This window comes from Lepisosteus oculatus, chromosome 3, assembly GCF_040954835.1.
Source record: "Lepisosteus oculatus isolate fLepOcu1 chromosome 3, fLepOcu1.hap2, whole genome shotgun sequence".
Classification (NCBI taxonomy): Eukaryota; Metazoa; Chordata; class Actinopteri; order Semionotiformes; family Lepisosteidae; genus Lepisosteus; species Lepisosteus oculatus.
The window spans coordinates 4,746,780-4,767,231 of NC_090698.1; the positions used below are offsets into that span (position 1 = coordinate 4,746,780).

The 20,452-nt window shown below is 47.9% G+C and overlaps 1 protein-coding gene across 5 annotated transcripts in view; it reads right to left on the reverse strand.

Moving 5' to 3' along the window:
* Positions 1-1,897: 1,897 nt before the first annotated feature.
* The window catches only part of LOC102693071 (latent-transforming growth factor beta-binding protein 4), a 94,032-nt gene continuing 75,477 nt past the window's right edge, over positions 1,898-20,452 (reverse strand). For 4 of the 5 annotated variants that reach the window (XM_069186346.1, XM_069186343.1, XM_069186345.1 and 1 more), the window contains 15 exons: positions 18,981-19,106; positions 18,014-18,139; positions 17,036-17,158; positions 16,535-16,666; positions 14,492-14,617; positions 13,372-13,515; positions 12,378-12,590; positions 11,690-11,761; positions 11,138-11,266; positions 9,748-9,891; positions 8,932-9,084; positions 7,702-7,960; positions 7,155-7,426; positions 6,773-6,922; positions 1,898-5,333 (listed from right to left, as the gene is read on the reverse strand). In XM_069186346.1, the coding sequence (XP_069042447.1) occupies positions 5,179-5,333; positions 6,773-6,922; positions 7,155-7,426; positions 7,702-7,960; positions 8,932-9,084; positions 9,748-9,891; positions 11,138-11,266; positions 11,690-11,761; positions 12,378-12,590; positions 13,372-13,515; positions 14,492-14,617; positions 16,535-16,666; positions 17,036-17,158; positions 18,014-18,139; positions 18,981-19,106 (2,324 nt within the window). In that variant the 3' untranslated portion in view covers positions 1,898-5,178. The remainder of the gene's footprint in view (positions 5,334-6,772; positions 6,923-7,154; positions 7,427-7,701; positions 7,961-8,931; positions 9,085-9,747; positions 9,892-11,137; positions 11,267-11,689; positions 11,762-12,377; positions 12,591-13,371; positions 13,516-14,491; positions 14,618-16,534; positions 16,667-17,035; positions 17,159-18,013; positions 18,140-18,980; positions 19,107-20,452) is intronic. The other variant, XM_069186344.1, reaches the window with a different exon arrangement.

The following is a 20,452-nucleotide window of genomic DNA, read 5'->3' on the forward strand; positions in this document are numbered from 1 at the left end:
ACTGGGGCTGAATCGAGGTTTGATGTGGACCGCTCAGACAGACACTGCTGTGTGCAGAATGAGAAGCTACAGAAACCTTTGTGTCCAGGTGACCAGTCAAGGGGGCATCCAAGTGTGTAGTGGAGTTTTCTAGTTGCTGGAGAACTTCACCTGTAGAGACTGATGGCACCCTGTTGCACTGAAAAGTCCTGGGACACACGACAGTGGATTGTTCTTGCGAGATGCACATGTGATAGTGATGCCCTGCTCATCAGGCAGACGTCAGACTCATCAGTGCACCCCCTACAGGAAGGAGCGTCTCTTCCTTTACTAACTCTGTGGATTTGTTGCAAATAGAAGAGTTAAGTGTTTTTATGCTGCTTGTAACAGTTGGGGTAGTAGCAGTTTGCAGGTAGGACAGTCTCCCCTAGTGCAATGCACTTCCAATCTGATTATTCCTAGACTGCCTTCACAAGGTGCCACTAATACTCCTGCATCAGCATCCCCTACCTGAAACTGTTTTTTTTTTTGCTGGCTCCACTCTTTGTAGAAATGAACAGGCTTATATTGGAAACTGGGGTGTTTCTTCCGAAGATAACGCGGAATCAGCAGGTCCCAGCTCATTAACTGGGATCATCCGACGTCTTCCAGTTATCCTGCTCTTAGCGGCGGAGGCCGGTGGGTTTGTAATCAGCCCCTGCCGGCGGATGCCCTTGTGCACAAGGCCTTTTACTGACTGTACCTCTGCCGGATTGTCATCCATTTCTGCAGATGTAAATCTTGTGTCGGCTTTCTTCCTTTTCCAAAATCTGATCACGCTGCCATTTTATTCTTTATTGTTTGCGAAATTTTGAAAGCACGTTTTGACTTCAACGTGTCAGCGATGTGTTAAATTCAGGTCAAATCGTGGCTGCGTGTTCGGTTTTACTGCAGATCGAAACGATTGCACGTTTTTTTTTTTTACACATCCACACTAAATGGTGTTTTAAGACAAACACTAGTTGATGCCAAAACCACGTAGGGGAAGGTGGGCATAAAAAAAGTGATTGCTAGACCTAAACCGATTCAAACACATCCTGTGTAAAATTAATTAGTTTGCACTTATGACAGTTTGTGCCGTACTTTTACCACAGTCACAGTGCCCACAACTAAAAGGATTCAGTTCCTTTAGCCCGTCTGTATGTTAAAAACAAGAAATAGGTCATTTTGTAAGGCATGTATGAAACAATTAGATAGGACAAAAAAATCTTCTTCTTCTTTGGATTTTTGCAAAGGCAATATAATACTCTTCTGCGCCATGTTGAGCGAAATTCCACGTTCCAAAGGGGGCGCGGTGGGTTGTAACGCTTTAATTTAACTTGCACGCGTGGTGTTCGTGGAAGTTACGCAGGCCAGTATCTCTCGGGCTTGCGTGATACAGACCCAGCAAGCTGGCGTGCACCCGCCGGGCAGTGCCCGCGAGTAGGTGCGCAGATCCGGGGAAGCTAAAAAGCCGATATTCCGCTGCTCGGTGCAATCCGCCAGAACAAATTAAGAACGGAGTTTGATGGGGACCATTTTAATCGGATTGGCTGGTTATGGTTGTGGGGATTGGCCTATAAAAAGGATTAACACCTGGATTCAGTTAAACTCGCAGGACTCAGAGAACTGAACGTCCAGGTAGAGGAGAGCAGAGCTCCTTTGCTGCGCGCTAAGCACGTGAGAGCGGCTCCGGCGCGGCTCTCCGCACGGGTACAGCAGGAATGACCCCCCCTCACGTCCTGTACCCCCCCGGCTTTGATCCAGCAAAACCCTTTGCCGGAAAGGAAATGTCGGTCATTTTGCATGCGTAAAATAACGAGTCAGGAAAGTCGGGTCTTCCGAATCTTCTTTTTCGGGTGTTTGCTTATTTCAGACCGTGTAAAATTGAACTGCTCTGTTATCAGGTATACAATTTATTTTATTTTCTTCCGAAATACAAATGTACAGCGTTGCTATTCAGAATTGGAATGTGTGCAAAGACATAAAAAAAAACGTTTTATACATGAACAAGAAAACACTAAACTTCAGTCAAGATCAAAACCAAATGACAAAAAACAGCATTTGATTTTTTTCCCAAAGACCGCGGACTGCAGCTTAATACAATAGTTCAGTCCTCCGCAAGTACAGTGCACAGTGTTATACAAGTTTATGTGCTGAGAATCATTTTTAGGTTTTCATCTGTTAATCTACGTGAAAAAAAACTGACCAATGACATAAACATACAGTTGAAGACGAGACATTCGTCATAAACTGAAAAGGTGAATAGTAATTTTAAAACCCATTTCCATCTCTTAGTGCAGGTTGAGAACTGATAAACGATTATCACCAATATTTTTATACTAAAAGAGATTTAAATAATACAAAGTGAGCATTAGAAAGCACTTCAAACCCAATTCTTTCCGTTACATACTTTATATATTTAGACGTATTTCACTTTTCCAAGTTTATTCCGCCAAAATGAAAGACCCGTTAGACTTGTTTTATTAGTTACAGCGAGATTTCTTTGCAAGCACGTTCGTTCTAAGACGATTAAAAATCAACAGGCTTTTTATGGACGAGAAGTGAATATAGTGGAGTAGTTCTCGGAAATCTTGGCGGGTTTTTCTTACAGAACAGCATTTTAAAATCACGGTCGCATGTGCTCTTTAACAGTTACAGTAATATTATAATAGCTTTTTTAAAGTAAAAAAGAGCTTAACTTTGCACAGAGTATAAATTAATATACAATAGGATATAAAACACATAAATCTATAGTGATCTAGCTTTTCCTACTGAAATGGCCATACCTTCTTACTTTTTTTAGGAATTTCCATTTGTGATTATTTGGGTTTTAAATGTTTTTTTTTTAACTAAAGTATGTTGACTATAACAATTAACAGCTCTCTTGGCAGAAAGTGGGGTGCAGTAGCTAAGCATCTCATTATGAGAAAACATTGCTTTAAAAAATGATCAGGCCCCCTCCTAAGAGTTGTAACAAAAACCACTGCCTTTGCACTAATTTTCAACATTTTTGCTTGTTATGTAGATTTAGGTGGATTTAGGAACAAAAAACTATAAACTCTAATTTCCCTGATTAACATCACTAATCACACTCAATCACAAAAACAACTGCTTTACTGCTGTGTGGTGCGACTTCAGTTTCGATAAAACAACCCTTTTCAATATCCTACTGTAGTTGACCTCTTCAGTATTATAAAGCACTGTTCTTATTCAGAGTACAAGGTAAGACAGCTGGATCTCCATCCTAAAGTCCACGGTATGACCACATGACTTCACCTGCATCAGGACAGAGACAGGGGAATTTATAATTGTCCCAAAACAAAAGATTTATCCGGAATTACATTGGCTTAATTAATTACCCAGCAGGGGAATAACAACAAAATCCATAAAGCATATTTTTAAATATTCACTTTGATTACTTTGTTGAAGTTCTCATCTAATACCACAGTGTTCAGATTCTGTTAATGGTTCATAAAACTGCATTTGGAATGACTATCCTGAATGAACCGGTGAAAGTCATCAGCTGTTCAGATGGTCAGATCAATGATGGGCACGAAGTGCAACAGATCTGAATTACAGGTTCATCCCACACAGTCACTGAACACCACAATTAAGCTCATCTGAGGTATAATGTGTAATTTTCACATTTTTTGAAATTGGAGGTTCGTTTTACAACCCCCCGCTGTCTCAAAGGGTCCTGGTGAACGCTCAGTCATAGGGTCAACTCCTCCCACACAGCAGGGACACGTAGGGCTCTGAAGAATCACTAGCCTGCTGGCATTCCCACTCAATCCGTAGTGGTCAAAGACCTGAAAACAGTGGTGACCAATTAAGTCAATAAGTGATCCGATTTAAGTCGAACTAAACAGCTCAGATCAAATGGCAACCAGAAGGCACAGTGGCCCTCCAGGTGCAGGGAGAGCATCAGTGCTATTCGCCCGTGTTTTCAGCTCTTACTCTGCAGGATCCCTTTCTCTGCTGGTGTCCCGAGTCCGCGCGGCTCTCAGTCACCAAGCTGAGAACTTAACAAGCAGCAGTTTGACAAATAATGCCTTCCCGTGAGAATAATTCAGCTCTTCAGCAGCTGGGCATAGGTTAGCTAAAGGATTTGGTTAAAGGGCTATTGATCACTGTTATCACAAACCTTTCACTATCAGCATCCTTACTAGGAGTTATATGCTTTGTTGTGTCACATCTGACAGCCTGGAGAGACAGTACTTGACTTCCCAGGCCTCATCCTGGAGTGATGTTGCAGTATTGAGAATCCACTTGAAATAATCGAACTGAAAGGAAGAAAGCTAGCGAGGGGGGGCGGGGGGTTTATCGCGCTGCGCTCAGCGCTGGGAGGGCAGGACCAGCGTGGACGCGGCCTCCCCAGCCCGCTGCCACCCTGAACCCTGGACGTTCCTGAACATTTAAAAGCTCCTAAAGAGCGTGAGAACGGTTACAAACAAGAGGAGACCCTTTGGCCCAGCTACCTGATCCAAGAATTTCAGTTGCTCCTTGAGAGAAGCCAGGGCAGCAGCTTCAGCGACATGGCTGGGTAGCAAGTTCCACACTCCCACCACCCTTTGGGTAAAGAACCTAACAAGCACACGAGATATCAGTGCTAACGAGGAAATGGCTGGTAAGTGTTATTGCTTAAATCTTTATGACGTAGTGCTAAGTCCTCCCTTAACAGTCACGGGTGCTCACGGGCAGAGAGATGGTCCAGAGAAGCTCATCTGTGAGGTGAAGTCAAGGCAAACTGGCAGCCATAGTTTGGTCAGAGCATGCTGGGTGTCCAGGCCAGGCTGGCCACGTGGTCACAGCCTTGGCAACCGATCCCCTTTACTGTTCACACATTCTCAGGGGCACTGTGCAGCCTGAAGCCTCGTTTTTAAAGCAAGGCTGCACTTTTCACGTCCACCGGACTTTTGCAGACAGTAAAAAAAAGATCGCTTCATGACGTTGCGGTTATTTGCGTTTACAGTTTTTTTTTTAAAAAGCCCTCGAACATCTGAAAAGGAAAGGGGGAAAAAAACAACAGAAGGGGGAAATCGGCAGAAGCGCAGCGCTGGCGGCAGCGCCGCAGCCCGGCTCACTGCAGGGGCGGGCAGCGAGAGGGCTCTCCGGCGCCGCAGCCCGGCTCACTGCAGGGGCGGGGAGCGAGAGGGCTCTCCGGCGCCGCCGCCCGGCTCACTGCAGGGGCGGAGCGGGGACGCAGTAGTGGGGCTGTCTGGACACGACGAACCCCCGGAGGCACACGCACTCGTAAGAGCCGTCCGTGTTCACACACTGGCCGTTCACACACAGAGTGCCGGGGTCCCCCTCCTCCTCGCACTCGTTCACGTCTGCAAAACAAGCAGGCCCTCGTCACCCTCTGGTCGCACACGCCGGCGGTCCGCACGCGGGGTGGGGCGGTGGCTCTGTGGCTGGAAGGTTGCCGGTTCGTATCCCGCGGCCGGCAGAGGAATCCTTCTCTGTTGGGCCCCTGAGCAAGGCTCTTAACCCCAACTGCCCCAGGGGCGCCGTATAAATGGCTGACCCTGTGCTCTGACCCCCAGCTTCTCTCCCTGTCTGCGTGTCTCATGGAGAGCAAGCTGGGGTCTGCGAAAAGACAAATTCCTCATACAAGAAATTGTATATGGCCAATAAAGTGATCTTATCTTATTTTTTGGTTGAGCCCTTTCCACTTCTTAACACAGGCTGAAGAGGATACCTGTTATATTTTTCACATACTCTAAAATAAAGTAAATATTGACTGGTCACCAGATGAATATCTGGTAAATATAACGACAAAATGTTAGGATCTCATATTAAAATCTTGCGGATCAACTCTAAGCACGACAGACGCCACTTGTCATATGATGTCAGAGGAACGAGGTGCCATTAAACGCAAACTTGCAGTTACATTTATTCACAATTTGTCTGCTATTCAGTGTTACCACATGGTAGCGAACAAAATCAGGCCACGGAGGAATCTTATGAAAGGATTTGCCGTTTGTTCTGTTCCACAGGGTTTAGAGTCAGGTTTTCCCAATTAAACTGAAATTCTGTAGTTTAACAGTATTTTTCTTTAGACTGTAAGGTGGGTGTTATGCTATATTACAGCCATACACCAGCACATTCCAGAGGAAAATGTGAGACCATCTGTCCAACAGCTAAAGCTAGCCAAAATCGGATCATGGAAGAGGACAGTGATCCAAAACACGCCAGTACATCTATTTATGCACGGCTGAAAAGGAGAACACTCAGAGTTTTGGAATGGCCAAGTCAAAGTCCAGACCTCATCCCCATAGAGATGCTGTGGTGGGACCTAAAGAGAGCTTTGCCCTCAAACACCACCGAGCTGAAGCAGTTTGGTTAGGAGGAGTGGGCCAGAATTCCTCCCAGGCGACGTGCGAGACGGATAAACTCTTACAGGAAACTTTTATCAGGGACATTGCTAACTCCTGGGACTCGGGGGGAGGACAGGGGTTTGTGTGCATGTTATATGAGTGTATTTGTGTGGCTGTCCCCACCCTGAATTGCCTGGCCTTTGGCCCATCTTAACTCTGTGTTACCCAGGACATTTTCCTGTAGGCTTTTGATGGATAATGAAACTATGCCATTTTGCCTAGTATAATTAATAGATGGAATAAAATTCGGTTATCACTCTTGTGTATGTTTATTGCCCACACTACGGTGTATTTCATTTTAACTTCATTATTTTTGAACTGAGAGTTTTTTGCTGTTTTTTCTGCAGGAGGGCAGCAGGGATTTAGAGGAGAGGAAGGAACGGCTGACATACCTATGCAGGCCATGTTTGTCATGTCCAGCTGGTAGCCATCATAGCAGTCGCAGGTGTAGCCTTCGGACACGCGGATACACCTGCCGTTGTCACAGCCATGCAGGATCCCGCACTCCTCTGCCTGGAAGCCTTCGTGGGGCTCATACCGGCCTGAGAGATGGAACCGAAACGTCCCTGAGCGTCAGCAGGCAATTCTCAGGAAGATAAGAGAAGAGTGCGCCCTCTCCTGGGCAAACACTTAACCACAGTCTCAGAAATCGCTCAGCAGAACAGGTACAGCAGCTGTACAATTTCATAGATGTTGCCGCCCCCATGGAGAAACATGGAAATAATAAAGTGGACCACGGTGGTGAAAATCAGTCCAAGCACAGAATGCCCTTACTGTCATAGAGCTCTCGGCGGGTCCCTCCTGCAGCACCCCGTTCTGGAAATGGGGGCCCCTCCCGGGGCCTGTAGCGAAGCCAAGGCTCTGGGGGTCCGGGTTCGCCCTGGTCAAAGGGGGGAGCGGCAGGGAGAGAGCCCACTCCCTGCCGGGGGAGCAGCTCATACGCAGGCTCTGACAGGGGGTTGGGGATCCCATATCGAGATTCGGGGTCCGGTTCTGGGGGCACATACTGCGGCTCGTACTCCCCTATTTCATAGCGGGGATTCGGGCTGCAAAGACACAGCAGCTACGTCTCAAAAACGTGTTTCTCCTCCAACGTGTGAGTTCATTATTATTTCTTTAAATATTCTTTGCTGTTCTGGAGATTTAAGGGTCTTCCAAACTTTGGGATCATAATTTTGCTAAACTCGTGTATGCATGTAAACCATCTGCAGAACAGCAAAGAACCTCGGCTCTGCGAGTGGTTTGATTCTTTGCCTTTGCCGGTTCTGTGAAATGGCAGGCACGTTAGCGCTCACGCGGGTTATGAATACAGTGACTCTACCCTCGGCGGCCGTAGGGGCCCTCTCGAAGTCCATATGGAGGTCTTCTCCTGGAGCTTGTTCCTCTGTCTGCCAAAGGAGAGTAGTCCTCATACCCGGGAATCAGGAAGTCAGGGCCCCCAGGCCTGGGAGGGGGCTCAGCAAAGATATTCGGCCCATAAGGCGCCCCATAATCCCCACCGAGCATGGGCCTGTACCGCCCCCCGAAAGAAGGGCCATAGGCTGGGGGTCTCAGAGTGTTGCACATCGTCTCATAGGCCTCTGGAGAAAGAAGAATTTGTACAATAATAATTCCATACACTTATATCGCGCTTTTCTGGACACTCCACTCAAAGCGCCACAAAGGTAAAGGGGAATCCCACTGCCACCACCAGTGTGCAGCCCCACCTGCATGATGCAACGGCAGCCAGAGTGCACCAGTCCTCTCCCCACACACCAGCTCTCAGTGGGAGGAGAGCAGAGTGATGAAGCTAATTCAGAGAGGGGGATTATTAGGAGGTCATGATGGGTAAAGGCCAGGGGGAAATTTGGTCTGCACACAGAGGGTAATACCCCTACTCTTTTTGAGAAACCCCCTGGGATTTTTGATGACCACTGAGAGTCAGGATCTTGGTTTTATAGTATGTATCATCCAAAGGACAGCATTTTTTTTCACAGTATAGTGTCAGCACAACCATATTGGGTCATTATGGCCACACAGACCGCAGGGTGAGCACCCCCTACTGGTCACATGAAAACCTTTTCCAGCAGCAGCCTTAGCTTTCCCAGGAGGTCTCCCATCCAGGTGGCCAGGCTCACACCTGCTGAGCTTCAGTGGGCTTCCAGCTGTGAGTTGCAGGGTGATATAGCTTCTGGCCTAAAAGGTACAGCTACAGTATTTCACAACACAGCACAAGTCACTGAACGTTAAAGGTGAAAAATCAGATTAATTTTTGGCGTGAATTTCAAATCCAGCTAAATTGACCAGACCCCTGAGCAAGGCCCTTCACCCCAACTGCTCCAGGGGCGCCGTATAAATGGCCGACCCTGCGCTCTGACCCCCAGCTTCTCTCCCTGTCTGTGTGTCTCATGGAGAGCAAGCTGGGGTCTGCGAAAAGACATAAATAAAGTGATCTTATCTTATCTTCTCCTTATAGATTTTCCCTTTTCACCTTGCCCACCTAGGCCTTCCATTTCTGACAGCCAGAAAAGGTTCGACAGCACTGCTCGTCGTCAGTGACCGCAGGACTCACCCGTGTCCCGGCCGGGACAGAGAGCACACTTCAGGCCCCAGGCCTCCCCATACAGACAGCAGCACTCCGTGAAGGTCACCTGTCTCTCCGGGAGAGGCCGCTGGCAGACCAGGTCTAGGGTCAGCTCCTGCCAGCAGTACGCAAGGTTCTCATCTGGAGAAAGAAAGATGGACACTGCTAGGGTAATCGAGCTTGGGTGCAGGTTATTGTATAATCTGCTCACAGCTATAAAACATTTCAGTGCTTCCTTGTGGATGCAGTACCATTCAGAAGTCGGGAACACTCCATGTACAGAGAGGCTGGGAGAGAGTTCATTCTTCCTCACTGGATACCTTGATTCCCTCATGTCACAGCTCACTGTCTCCTTCACGAGCCTGCTTCTCAATGACCTTTGCCACAAAACCCTTTCAATCTCAACATTACTTCAAAAAGTAAACTGGCTTGTGCTAACCTGGGTAACGACCCCAAACGAGTGCAACAAACGAAGCAATCTCCAAAACCCGTGCTTCACCTTCTGAAAGTAATAAGGTTGACCAATCTCTGCCACTGTGGCGCAAAATCAAGCGACTCAAGGCCGCCTTGAATTGACAGGTAATAAAAAATAAGCTATTCAACTAATCGGCTTCACTTTAAAGGTTTCAAGTTTTGTAAGGGTTTTTGTGCATGCAGAGCGAAACTAGAAGTTGAAAATCCTCGAGGTGACATGCTACAGTCTAGGTGTGAGGGCTGCCCACACTGTCCTAGTGAATGGTGGGCGTGTCAGCCTGCCACCACTCTCCTGGGGGCCTGTCCTTTCACCCCCTCTGTGTGTTGTACCGAGGTCTTCGCTGGTGGTGTTGATGCAGCTCATCTGAGTGTCGTCCAGGACCAGCGGGGCCTGGCAGGTGCAGTAGTACGAGCCCTCGGTGTTGATGCACTGCCCGTCTTTGCAGGCCTCCTCGTTGTCACACTCGTTGTTATCTGAGAGGGTGAGACAGAGGGACGTGACGCTGTCATTTGCCTTCACCGCTCCAGCTCCGAACAGCCCAGGACTCCTGCCTACCCATGTCTCAGCGACTGTCTCACCTGTCTCTGCTGCGAACAACCCCATTCTCACATCTTGTGATAGCGACGGCACACTCCCACTCTGCTTTTTTAACCACTTGTGGGATTAAAGGCCCTGACTATCCCAATCCTAGGATGATCAACAGTGATACAAGGGAAATACTACTACCAATTAATCCTTACCCTTATATAGCGCTTTCCTGAACACCCCACTCAAAGTGCTTTACAGATAATGGGGACTCCCCTGCCACAGTGCACCAGTACTCTCCCCACACACCAGCTACAAGTGGGGAGGAGAGCAGAGTGATGAAGCCAGTTCAGAGAGGGGGATTATTAGGAGGCCAAAGGGAAATTTGGCCAAGGACACTGGGGTAAAACCCCTACTTTTTTCAAGAACTGCCCTGGGAATATTTAATTACCACAGAGACAATGGGGAGTCAGAGAGTCAGGACCTTGATTTAATGGCTCATCCAAAGGATGGCATTTTTTTTTTACAGTATAGTGTCCCCATCACTATACTGGGGCATTAGGACGCACACAGACCACAGGGTGAGCGCTCCCTGCTGGCCCTACTAACACCTCTTCCAGCAGCAGCCTCAGCTTTCCCAGGAGTCTCCCCTCCAGGTACTGGCCAGGCTCACACCTGCTGAGCTGCAGTGGGCTGCCAGCTGTGAGCTGTGAGCTGCACCGTGATAGAGCCGCTGGCTAAATTAAGTTACAGGAGACAAGTGGCAAGTGGAAATTAAGTGTAGACACATTGAGGACAGAGAATAGGAGACACAAAGGAAGTTATAATAGGGGTCTTCGTCAAATTAATTTAATGCAGTTCAGAAACAAAAGTGTGGGAGAGATTGTTAAGACAACCTCCAAGCAAGACAGCCACATTACTGATGTAACACTATATCAGAGCTATTATCTGTTAGTCTGTTAACTTTTAAGTTAATTATTAATCGCCCAATTATTAAAATAAAATATTAATTAATGGCCAATCGTGCTTCTTTCCCAGCAGTCACTGCTTCGCTTCCCCCTCACACTGCTGTAGGTGTCCTTGCAGCAGCTTCTTGGCATGACCCACAAGGCAAAGGGGGTTCTGAGCTCGTCGTCCTGGCCTGGCTACCTCCCGAAAACAGAACTGCTGGGTAGCAACTCCCAGCTCGCTTACCAATGCACTCCAGTAAGGTTGAATCATAGTAGTAGCCGGAGAAGCAGTAGCAGTTGAACCCAGGGATGTTGTTAGAGCACACACCATTTTTGCAGATCTCCGGATGAAAGATCTTGCACTCATCCACATCTGCGGAGGAGAACATGGAGATCTATGAGCATCAGGACAGAAACACATGCTGCCTCCAGAGACCTCAAACCTGGGACGTTTGCAACTGATTTTCATTGTAAACTTTTTGACTTTTTTTGTGGCGCTAGGAAAGGTGTAGGTGACGAAAAAATCGCCCTGTAAACCTTCACAGTGTTTTTAGACATTTCAAGACGAGATTTACTGCATATCTATAGAACTGCAAATAAGCTCTGTGAAACAATCAATTATGCAACATTTAGATCTACAGAATTTACTTACTGTTTTTTTGTAATTTGTTGTGATCACCTATAAAGTAATCTGGATGAACTGACACCGTATCCCATCATTCTGCAGAGGTATTAAATGATTAGTGGCGCAATCCAGCCTTTGTAATGTATCTGTCCTTACAGAGTCCTTCCTTACCTTGGTAACTGAAGGACCCCAGCCCTGTTGTCACATATCCCTGCCCACGTGGACACAGAGCCCGGAATTCCTCTGGTAAACAAGAAGAGAATTCCGCCTTCCGTCAGAGATGAAACATCAAAGCAGCACCAATTGCTCCTGGGTGTTTTTTACACTCAATACGTACATTGGACCACATAGCCTAAGCTTCCATGTTTGCTACAGTTTTGATTTAAGACGTGCAACTCCAGGCCTTCATGGCCCAGTAAGAGAAGACAATGGATCCAAGTGGTTTAAAGTCAGCTGTGTGAATACGGGGAGTTTCTGCACTCCACATGGGACGCTGATGTCAGACACACTCCTGCCCCATGTGTGCTGTGGAACTTTTGGATAAAAGATATGTTTTTATTATTAATCTATTAATAATTTTGGCGAAATACTTCATCCACAAACATAAATGGTCTAATACTGCTCTCTCTATTGATGCTTTGAATGTAGAATTCCCTTTTTATTTAAATTCTATTAGAAATTTAAAGAATCAAAAGGCAAGACATACAATGGAAATATGTCAAAAGCTTAAATTTCTGCTTTTATAATTGTGAATTCCTCTGGCTGTGAAGTTATTTTTTATTTAAATAAAAACTTTAAAAAAAAAACTGTGCGTCGTGGAGATGGATAGGCCAGCAGGCTCTGCCCCACACGCGGGTACCTGTGCCAGGCGCCGGGCAGGGTGTAAAGCTGCACCCCAGCCCCCAGCCCTCCCCAATGGTGCAGCAGCACTCCTGGTGCGTGGTGTTGCGTGACAGCGTGCTGCACATTCGCGTGTCTCCAGTGTTGTAGTAGCACTCCTGCGCGTCGCTGCGCTGCGGCCTGGAGTCCGGTACTGACGCCCCCCCGGCATTGATGGGTATCACTCGGGGCTCTGCAAAAGACCAGCCGGCCAGCAGATTTTAAAACACGGCAGCAGCCTAAAGTATCCGACTCGTAATAAGGGGAAGCCATCCCACTCGACTTCACTGGGACATTCTCTGTTTAAGTCCCGGCTGTCCTCATTGTGGAAAAAAAAAAGAACCATAATTCCCCCTTTTCTGGAATTGAAAAAGTAGTCAGAGTCTGCAAAAATCAACACACTAACTCCCCCAGAAAACAGAAACGCATTTTGGGTTTATAGCCGAATCAGTCTCACTGATAAATGAGGAAGAATATAGCCGCCATAAGAATCTACACGGGCTTTTTATATGGTAAACATAGTAATGATGTGTGACTCTGAAATCTAGAACAGGCAACAAAATACCAGGTTTCTCATTCTTTTACTGAACTTTAGGGGGCAGTGTTGGCCCTTTTAACTGACCCGAAGCCAAAAATATTAAAGGAACTGCGCAGAAAGTTACGCTGTTAACTCTGGAGCATCTAAGATAAAGGATGCAGAAAATACAGAGCCATACGCCATACACCAGCATAAAAAAATGGGTGGGCACAGGAAAAAAAAAAACCTCTCTCGAACATAATTTTCAATTGTTTAAAAAAAGCAGCAAGCCTGTCTCGGTCTGGCAGCTCAAGAAACAGCTGCAAACCTCCGCTGCAAACTTTTCCAGGTACTCGGGCAATGGCCAGATGGCGTCTTGGGTTTTCTATTTTTTTGGGGGGTGGACTGCTTAATGTCACCCCGGATCCCTCTCGTCTTCTGGCGGCCGTGCTGGTACCTGCTGCGGGCCTGCTCACACACTGTCTGGTCTGCGGGTCGTACTCGTCCTGCTCGTTGCGGCAGTTGCACAGGAAAGTGCCCTCCACGTTCTCGCAGCGGGCGGCCCCACAGACGCCCGGCATGCTCTCACACTCGTTCACGTCTGGGAAGAGAAGACGGGGTCACCGGGGGCCCGGGCTACACAGGATCCAAGACCGGCCCCGAAACACACAGGTGCACAACGGACTGTCTACAGCTCAGACCTAAGGTTAACTGGGATAACGAAAGGAATGTTTTTTTAGTAAGTGTTAAGGGTGAAGCAGAGCTCCCCATAAAACTATTCGCAGGTAGGACCCTTTATAGGGGACAGACAATTCTTCCACATGTGAAAGCAGGAGCAGTCTGTTTTCACTGCCAAGCAGAGGGTGCAGATCACTGCCATCAGGGGAACAATTCACACTGAAATAGGTGCCGTGTGTCCGCTGTGTACCTCACAGTTAAAGGTCATGTTAAGTGGCACAAAGCAGCCCCCTACTGAAGGAGTACCAGAGGTTCATTTGAGAAAACAAATATAACAGAGCCTGCTTACTGTCTGAAATGATGTGAAAACAGTGTCTCTGAAGGTCACAGATGCTTCCACCTGGGAGCCAGAATCAAGGATTGCGTGTCTGTTTAAGAAGTATATAGCACATGTGTAGCAGTGATTGAAATGACCCATTTCAGGTTTCTTCTGTGTGGGCCCATAATCAGAACCAGCTGTGGGGGCAAAAGGGGCCAAGGCCACTGAGCTCACTGGCAGGTGAAGAGTTCCAAGGAAGAGCTTCCTTCCTCAGAGGGATAAATACAGGGAAGGGAGAGTGTGTAGTGTCCAGTCAAACCCAGCGTGTTGGAGGGCAGGTAGGAGACCAGGACCAGAACAGTGGAGTCCTGAGGCAACAGCCTCACGCATCACCACAGCCTGCAGGAAATGGCTGCATCAGACCACTGTTTCCAGGACCCAGTAACCCCACTGCCTCAAGCTGCTGAAGTTCAAATGAGACGTGAGGAAATCTCACATGCCCTCTTGTGCCCCACATTTTCTTTTGGGTAGAGAACATTGTGGGCTAAACCCCTCAGGCTGGCACCCCTGGGACAAGTACCCATGCATCTCCTCCCATCTTCTGCCGTCTCGTAACCCGGGTCACACATGCACTGGTACGAGCCCATCAGGTTCTGACAGAAGGCGTGCTCTCCGCAGATGGTGTTGTTGGCACACTCGTTGATGTCTGCAAGACAGACGCATGACAGAGGAGGCTGGACGCTACCACCCTTCACTTTGGTCTCTTTATTTACATATCACATATGTCACATGGGAAAGAAAGCACTGTTCTGTTCACTGGCCACTTTCGAGTGGTGAAGGAAGGAGTGGCAGGTGAAAACTCCAAAATGAGTATTAAATTCAAGGAAAGATACTGCCCTTTCTGAACGAGCTCCTGTGGAACATAAATTGCAAAGGTACCAGCTTGATATTTGTTCCAGAAGGAGCAGAGGCACCGAGGGAAAGGCAGACAGCAATTCCATTATTTCTGCGCTGCGCGTCTCTCTAACCGTGTCCCGCGCAACCTGAGAGTGTGGTGGAGGGTTCCTAGCACACGAGCTCAGACTATCCGCCATGTGTTCCGTTGCCACGGAGATGAAGAAGAACCCGATGGGACGCAGATGCGTTTCTTGGCTGGGTGCTGGGGGGGAGGGGGAAGGGGGGGGTACTGTTTTTGACAACAACAAAAAATCCTCCTCCCTCTTGGAGTGGAAAAACCCCGCCACTCTGACACGTGTCCAAGCACAGCTGTGATAGAGGCCTCTCCGCATTCCAGCTCTGCTTGTGAGCCCCCTGTGGCTGTCGGCTCTCCGCGGGACAGCCGATAACGGGCGCGGCGCCCCCCCCTCTTCTCCAGCGCGGTCCACAGGCGTGCAGCAGGCGAAGAAGACTAGAGGAACGGCTCTTTAACCTGAAGGTGCATTCACTGCTGCTCTTTCTTTCTACTCTGCTGACAAAGGCTTTTCACAAGAATGAGCCTCCTTTATGTCTCTTCTTTCTCACCCTGATATTCCCTGGGATGTAAAAATCTAAACTGCAGTGCAAAAGTCCTAAGACACTTTAGACACACTCAAGAGTTGCACGATTTGTGTGTTCTGAGCATCAACAATTTCTTCATTGCTCCCAGCAATGTTTCATACTATTATCCAACTTGAGAGGAGTCTTGGCTCCTTGCAGCCTGATCACATCAGATCTGAGAGGCCAAGCAAGGCCGGGCCTCAGTACTGGGAAACTATTGAGCAGCAGGTGGTACAAACCTCTGTCCTGGCCCTAGTGTGGTGATTGGAGTTACTATTCTGTAGCGGGTGCTGTCCTTCGGATGAGCCATTCAATTCAGATCCTGGGTATTTGGTCATGATTCAATGATTACATGATGTCTTACTTGGTCTGGGCCCCACGTGTTTTGCCCTTGATTTCTCACCTGTCCCCCTGATCTGCTGTGTAGTGGGGCTGCAGATGCTGAAGGATTGCTGCACTTCAGTGATGGATGAAGTGGCTCCTACTATATATTTAAGAAGCACTTTGTGATGCTTCTTCGCCCCACCCCGAGCAGATCAGGTTTTATTGGTCCTTGTAAGCAGGGATGCGTGCAATTGTCCTGGATCAACAAGGTTCCAGAAGTAGGATCACACAGGTCACATGTGTTACGTTACTGTTAGGGACGGACCCTGTGCGGATCCAGGGAACTCAAAGACTGCCAACAGGATCAAACAGGGAAATCCAAAGTCAAAGACCAAAAGCAGTAAAAAACCAGAAGGTCCTAGAGCACAGGTAACTGAAGGAGAATCCAAAAACTCGTGGTCACAAAACAGGGCTAAAGTTGTTAGGCCAAAAGGGCTGTCTCATGGGAAAACAGGAAGTGGAGCTCGCAGGTGAAAACCTAATACTGAGCAGGGATGAGCCAGAGAGCAGAGCTCAAGTAGGCTGGGGAGGGGAGGTGTGGTGATGAAGAAGTGCTGGGATTGGTTAACGAGGTCTAAGTCTTCTCTGAGTAGCTGAAGTAGGTGCCTGTGGGTTTGGAGCCCCCTGGTGGCGGGATGGTGGTACCGTAACAACACGGCTGCTGTGTTTCCACATGGCTGGGCCCGCGGCTGGGCGCACTCACCCACGCAGTCCCCGCTGGCCGTGACCCTGTACCCCGGCTCGCAGATGGTGATGCAGTGGAAGGAGCCGATGGTGTTCTCACAGCGCTGGTTTCTGCACACCGCGCCCCTCGATTCGGCGCACTCGTCCACGTCTGGGCGCAAAGAGAAAGACGAGCGGTCAGCCAGCCGCGGCCGCAACGAGCAGTGAAGCCATCGGGACAAGAGAAACCCCGCGCTCGACGGAAAGACGGTTGTGATCATCCCTGTGTGCTCTTCACCCCGCCTGCACGAACACATCAAGTAACACCAAGACTGTACCTGCAGTATCAATGACGGTCATAGAAAGAAGATGAAGGAAAAGACAAAGATGTTCATTGTTTCATTCTCTGGTATGAGAATTTTTAGAATTCCAATACTTTGAGGCAGATGAAGTAACGCAGCTCATATCTACAGACGACGCGACCTTTCCGCAAATCAATAACTCTTGGCCTTCCCCGGTCTCCTGCTGGAGTGTCCTTTACCGAGGCAGGCGGTCCGCTCCGGGTTCGTGGTGAAGCCGGTGAGGCACTGGCACTCAAACGAGCCCTCCGTGTTGGTGCAGCGGCCGTCCTGGCACAGCCCCGGCCTGGCGCACTCGTCCACGTCTGGCCACGGGATAAAACACGGGCGTCACGTCAGAGAAGCCTGCTCCCGTGACGGGAGACGAGAGGGTGCTACGGCTCGTCCTGGGAGAGGCACGGAGCTAAACTCTGAAGCAAAACCAGTTTGCCTCCAGCGCTGAATTACTTTTAAAGGGGAGCTGCAACGCTGTTTTTACATTTTGGCGTTAGGTAAAATCAGCTTTGATGAGAGCATTTCAAACCACAATAAAAGTCTAATGCACACTGAAAGTTGTCAAACCTCCAACTTACATCACAGAATAGACTACATTTGCAGCTATGCGTAGCGATTCAGAACGAGGCAACAAATACTTCCAGTGCTGGGTTGTGGCCCTATGATATTGTAAACAAGCAGGCTAGTGAGTACATCTCCTTTAATCCAAAATAATTATTGCTCTCGACTTCGAGACGGTTTTGCCAGCAACTACCACTTACTTGTTAACTCTGCATACAGATCACATTGGAACATTTCTGCAGTGAAATGTCTTCTGCACAACCTGTACTTGTCCGCTCGTACATCGCAGTTCATGAGTCATTACAGGGACTAGTGAGCAGGAAGGGCCGCCTAACGTCATAGTTCTCTCTAACTCTTGCCCGTGGTGAGACCAGGGGTTTTGGGACTTCCTCTAGTTTAACAAAGTTCACGATTTTGTGCTTAATTTGGAATTTGTACATTTTTTCTATACCGTCAATTAATTTATTTTCACTGAGATTTAATAACCAGTCTGAGAAATTTCCTCTTTCAGATTCTGGAATGACGTTCATCTCTCCATTATCCACAGCTGCTGTGACTTCAATATCAGGGGTGGACAAACCCGTGAGCTTTTCCAAGATCCTTACCGACACAGGAACTCCCTTCTGCAGTGGTCTTGTATCCCTCAGAGCACAGGCACTGATACGAGCCTTCAGTGTTCAAGCATTCTCCTTGAGGAAAGCAATACTCTCCTTCCAGGCACTCGTTGATGTCTGCAAGCACAGCGGCATGGCACCGAACATGAACATCTCAGAAACGCTCAAACAATCTTAATTTATTCTGTCCTGCATCTCCTCATCACACTACTAACTCTGCTGGCATTTTGCCGGTGCTACGTTTGTCCTTTTACAGGTTTGCTACGGTAAATTTGTATGGTATTTTCTTTGTTATTCCCCTGCATTCAGTAGCAATCAAAGCAGTGAACCTGAAAGCATGGGTACAGTGCTGCACAGTTCAAATAAAGGAATACCATGGTGAATCATGGTATTTTCATAGTCCAGTACTGAAATGCACAGAGAAGGCATGGCAATACCTTAAGAAAATATAGTGGAAAATGAAAAATATGTGTAAACGTTCTTGGACAAACCTATCACAAGTGTGGCTCATCAATGAACTTGTCTTCACTAACGTTACATACTGGGGGCTGTGTTAAAAACTTTGCAGCTGTGGACTCAATATAAAGAAGAGCATCTCACATATATAGGAGTGCCTAAGACAAAGACATTAAAGGAACGTCATCTCTTTAGTCTTCAGCGGGAAAGACTACAAAGCAACTGGTATTTAAAATTGTGGAAGGAATTGACAACTTTAAATTAACACAGAGAACTACTTCAGGATCAACAGTAACCCAGAGACATAAGTGCACCTAGGATAAGGGCTGCATTTATTGATCAGAAAAGAAGGCACATCTTTCACCAAAGGGATGAGGAAGATTCCCTGGGAACCTCCCAGGGACAGCAGGACGAGATCTTTGGATTAATCAGCAAAAAAAAGCACATGTGCAGAACGGGTCGCTATTCCCCAGACGAGCTGGGCGGGGGGGACAGAACTCACCTTTGCAGAGGCGGCCGCTGCTGTCGGGGCGGAAGCCAGGCCGGCAGTCGCAGCGGTACGAGCCCTCCGTGTTCACGCAGCGGCTGCCAGGACCACAGGTCACGGGGCTCGCGCACTCATCCACATCTGGGAACAGACACACGCACTGCCAGGGGCTCAAAGCTGACAGTACAGTAACTGTCCGGCAGAGCGAAAGAAACTAACGAGCAGTTTGTGCCACATGGTGTCACGGACGTCCAAAGGGACTAACCGTGGGGAGCAGGAGAGCGGAAAAAGACACATATGCGTAGCGGCGAGACGGGAAAAAGGCCCGGGCTCATAGTGCAAAGAGTTCAGGAATGCCGTATAGAAACCTATGCCCTCAGGGAGCGGACGTGGGGCGCCCTGGTGCTAGGCGGGTCTCAGGACATCCGAACGTCAATGCTGAGCGAGGACAGAGTGCAAGACCCGGAAATATATCGCCCGAGGGAAAGAGAGGGACAGGAAGGACAGCAGACCGGAAACTAGGGACAGGACAGAGAAGGAGCGCCCTCTGGCTGCAGAGGGCGTGACACATGGAGCCTGCAGCAAGCTGGCTGAACCGTTTATACTTCTGAAAATATTCTTCTGTAGAATGTCTGTCTGTTCTCACCATTCTTAAATAGTAGTGGCAATATTACGCACTTGAGAAGGACATTTTCTTCAGGTTACTGCCAACAAGCCAGGAAAACTGAGATGAAGAATGTAACCATGAGCAGTCAGATTTTTCCTCGTACATTATAATTTCTAGTGTTCAACTGCTTTTTGCACTTATTGTTGGAAGTCACAGAGGATCCAACGACTTCACCTTCAGGGACATGTGTAACAAAAGACACAAGGAGAAAGACAGACCATTTCTTATCATCTTCAAACTCGTTGTGCGTTAAATCATCATTCTAGTAAATATTTAGGCGGGTTTCATGACTGTAGCTCTTTTCAACTGGAAATGCTTTTCTGCACGTCTCGAAGTGTAATGCTCTCTAAAGCTCTGCACTTGACTTTAAAAATCAGAAGAAGACTTCGAAGAGATGAAATAAGAAAGAGGGCTTTAACATATACTGTAGCTCGGGGGTGGATCGGTAAGAGCATTCTTAAAACTTTCAGCGCAGATCATGCTTTTTAATCTTCAATTCCTCAAAGCAGAGTACCAACGGAGAGACAACTTGCTCAATTTTTTTGCCAGGTTCTGATAAAAGGGACCTGAGGCTTGGCTGTGGCATCTGTGCTGACTGCTCACCACTGAACTGCCCCCTTTACGTGAGTTCATCGTTCTCGCCTCCTGCTGCTGACACCCAGCCTGTTCTATCACATTAACACTCTTCTTTTAATGGAAAACACCTTGGTTCTCTCTCTCTTTGCCCAGGACTTTCTCAGATTTATGAGGTATGCACAAATAACCGGAGGCATCTGTCAAGAATTCTGCCAAATACCTCTGAGCAGAAAAAACGAAATGT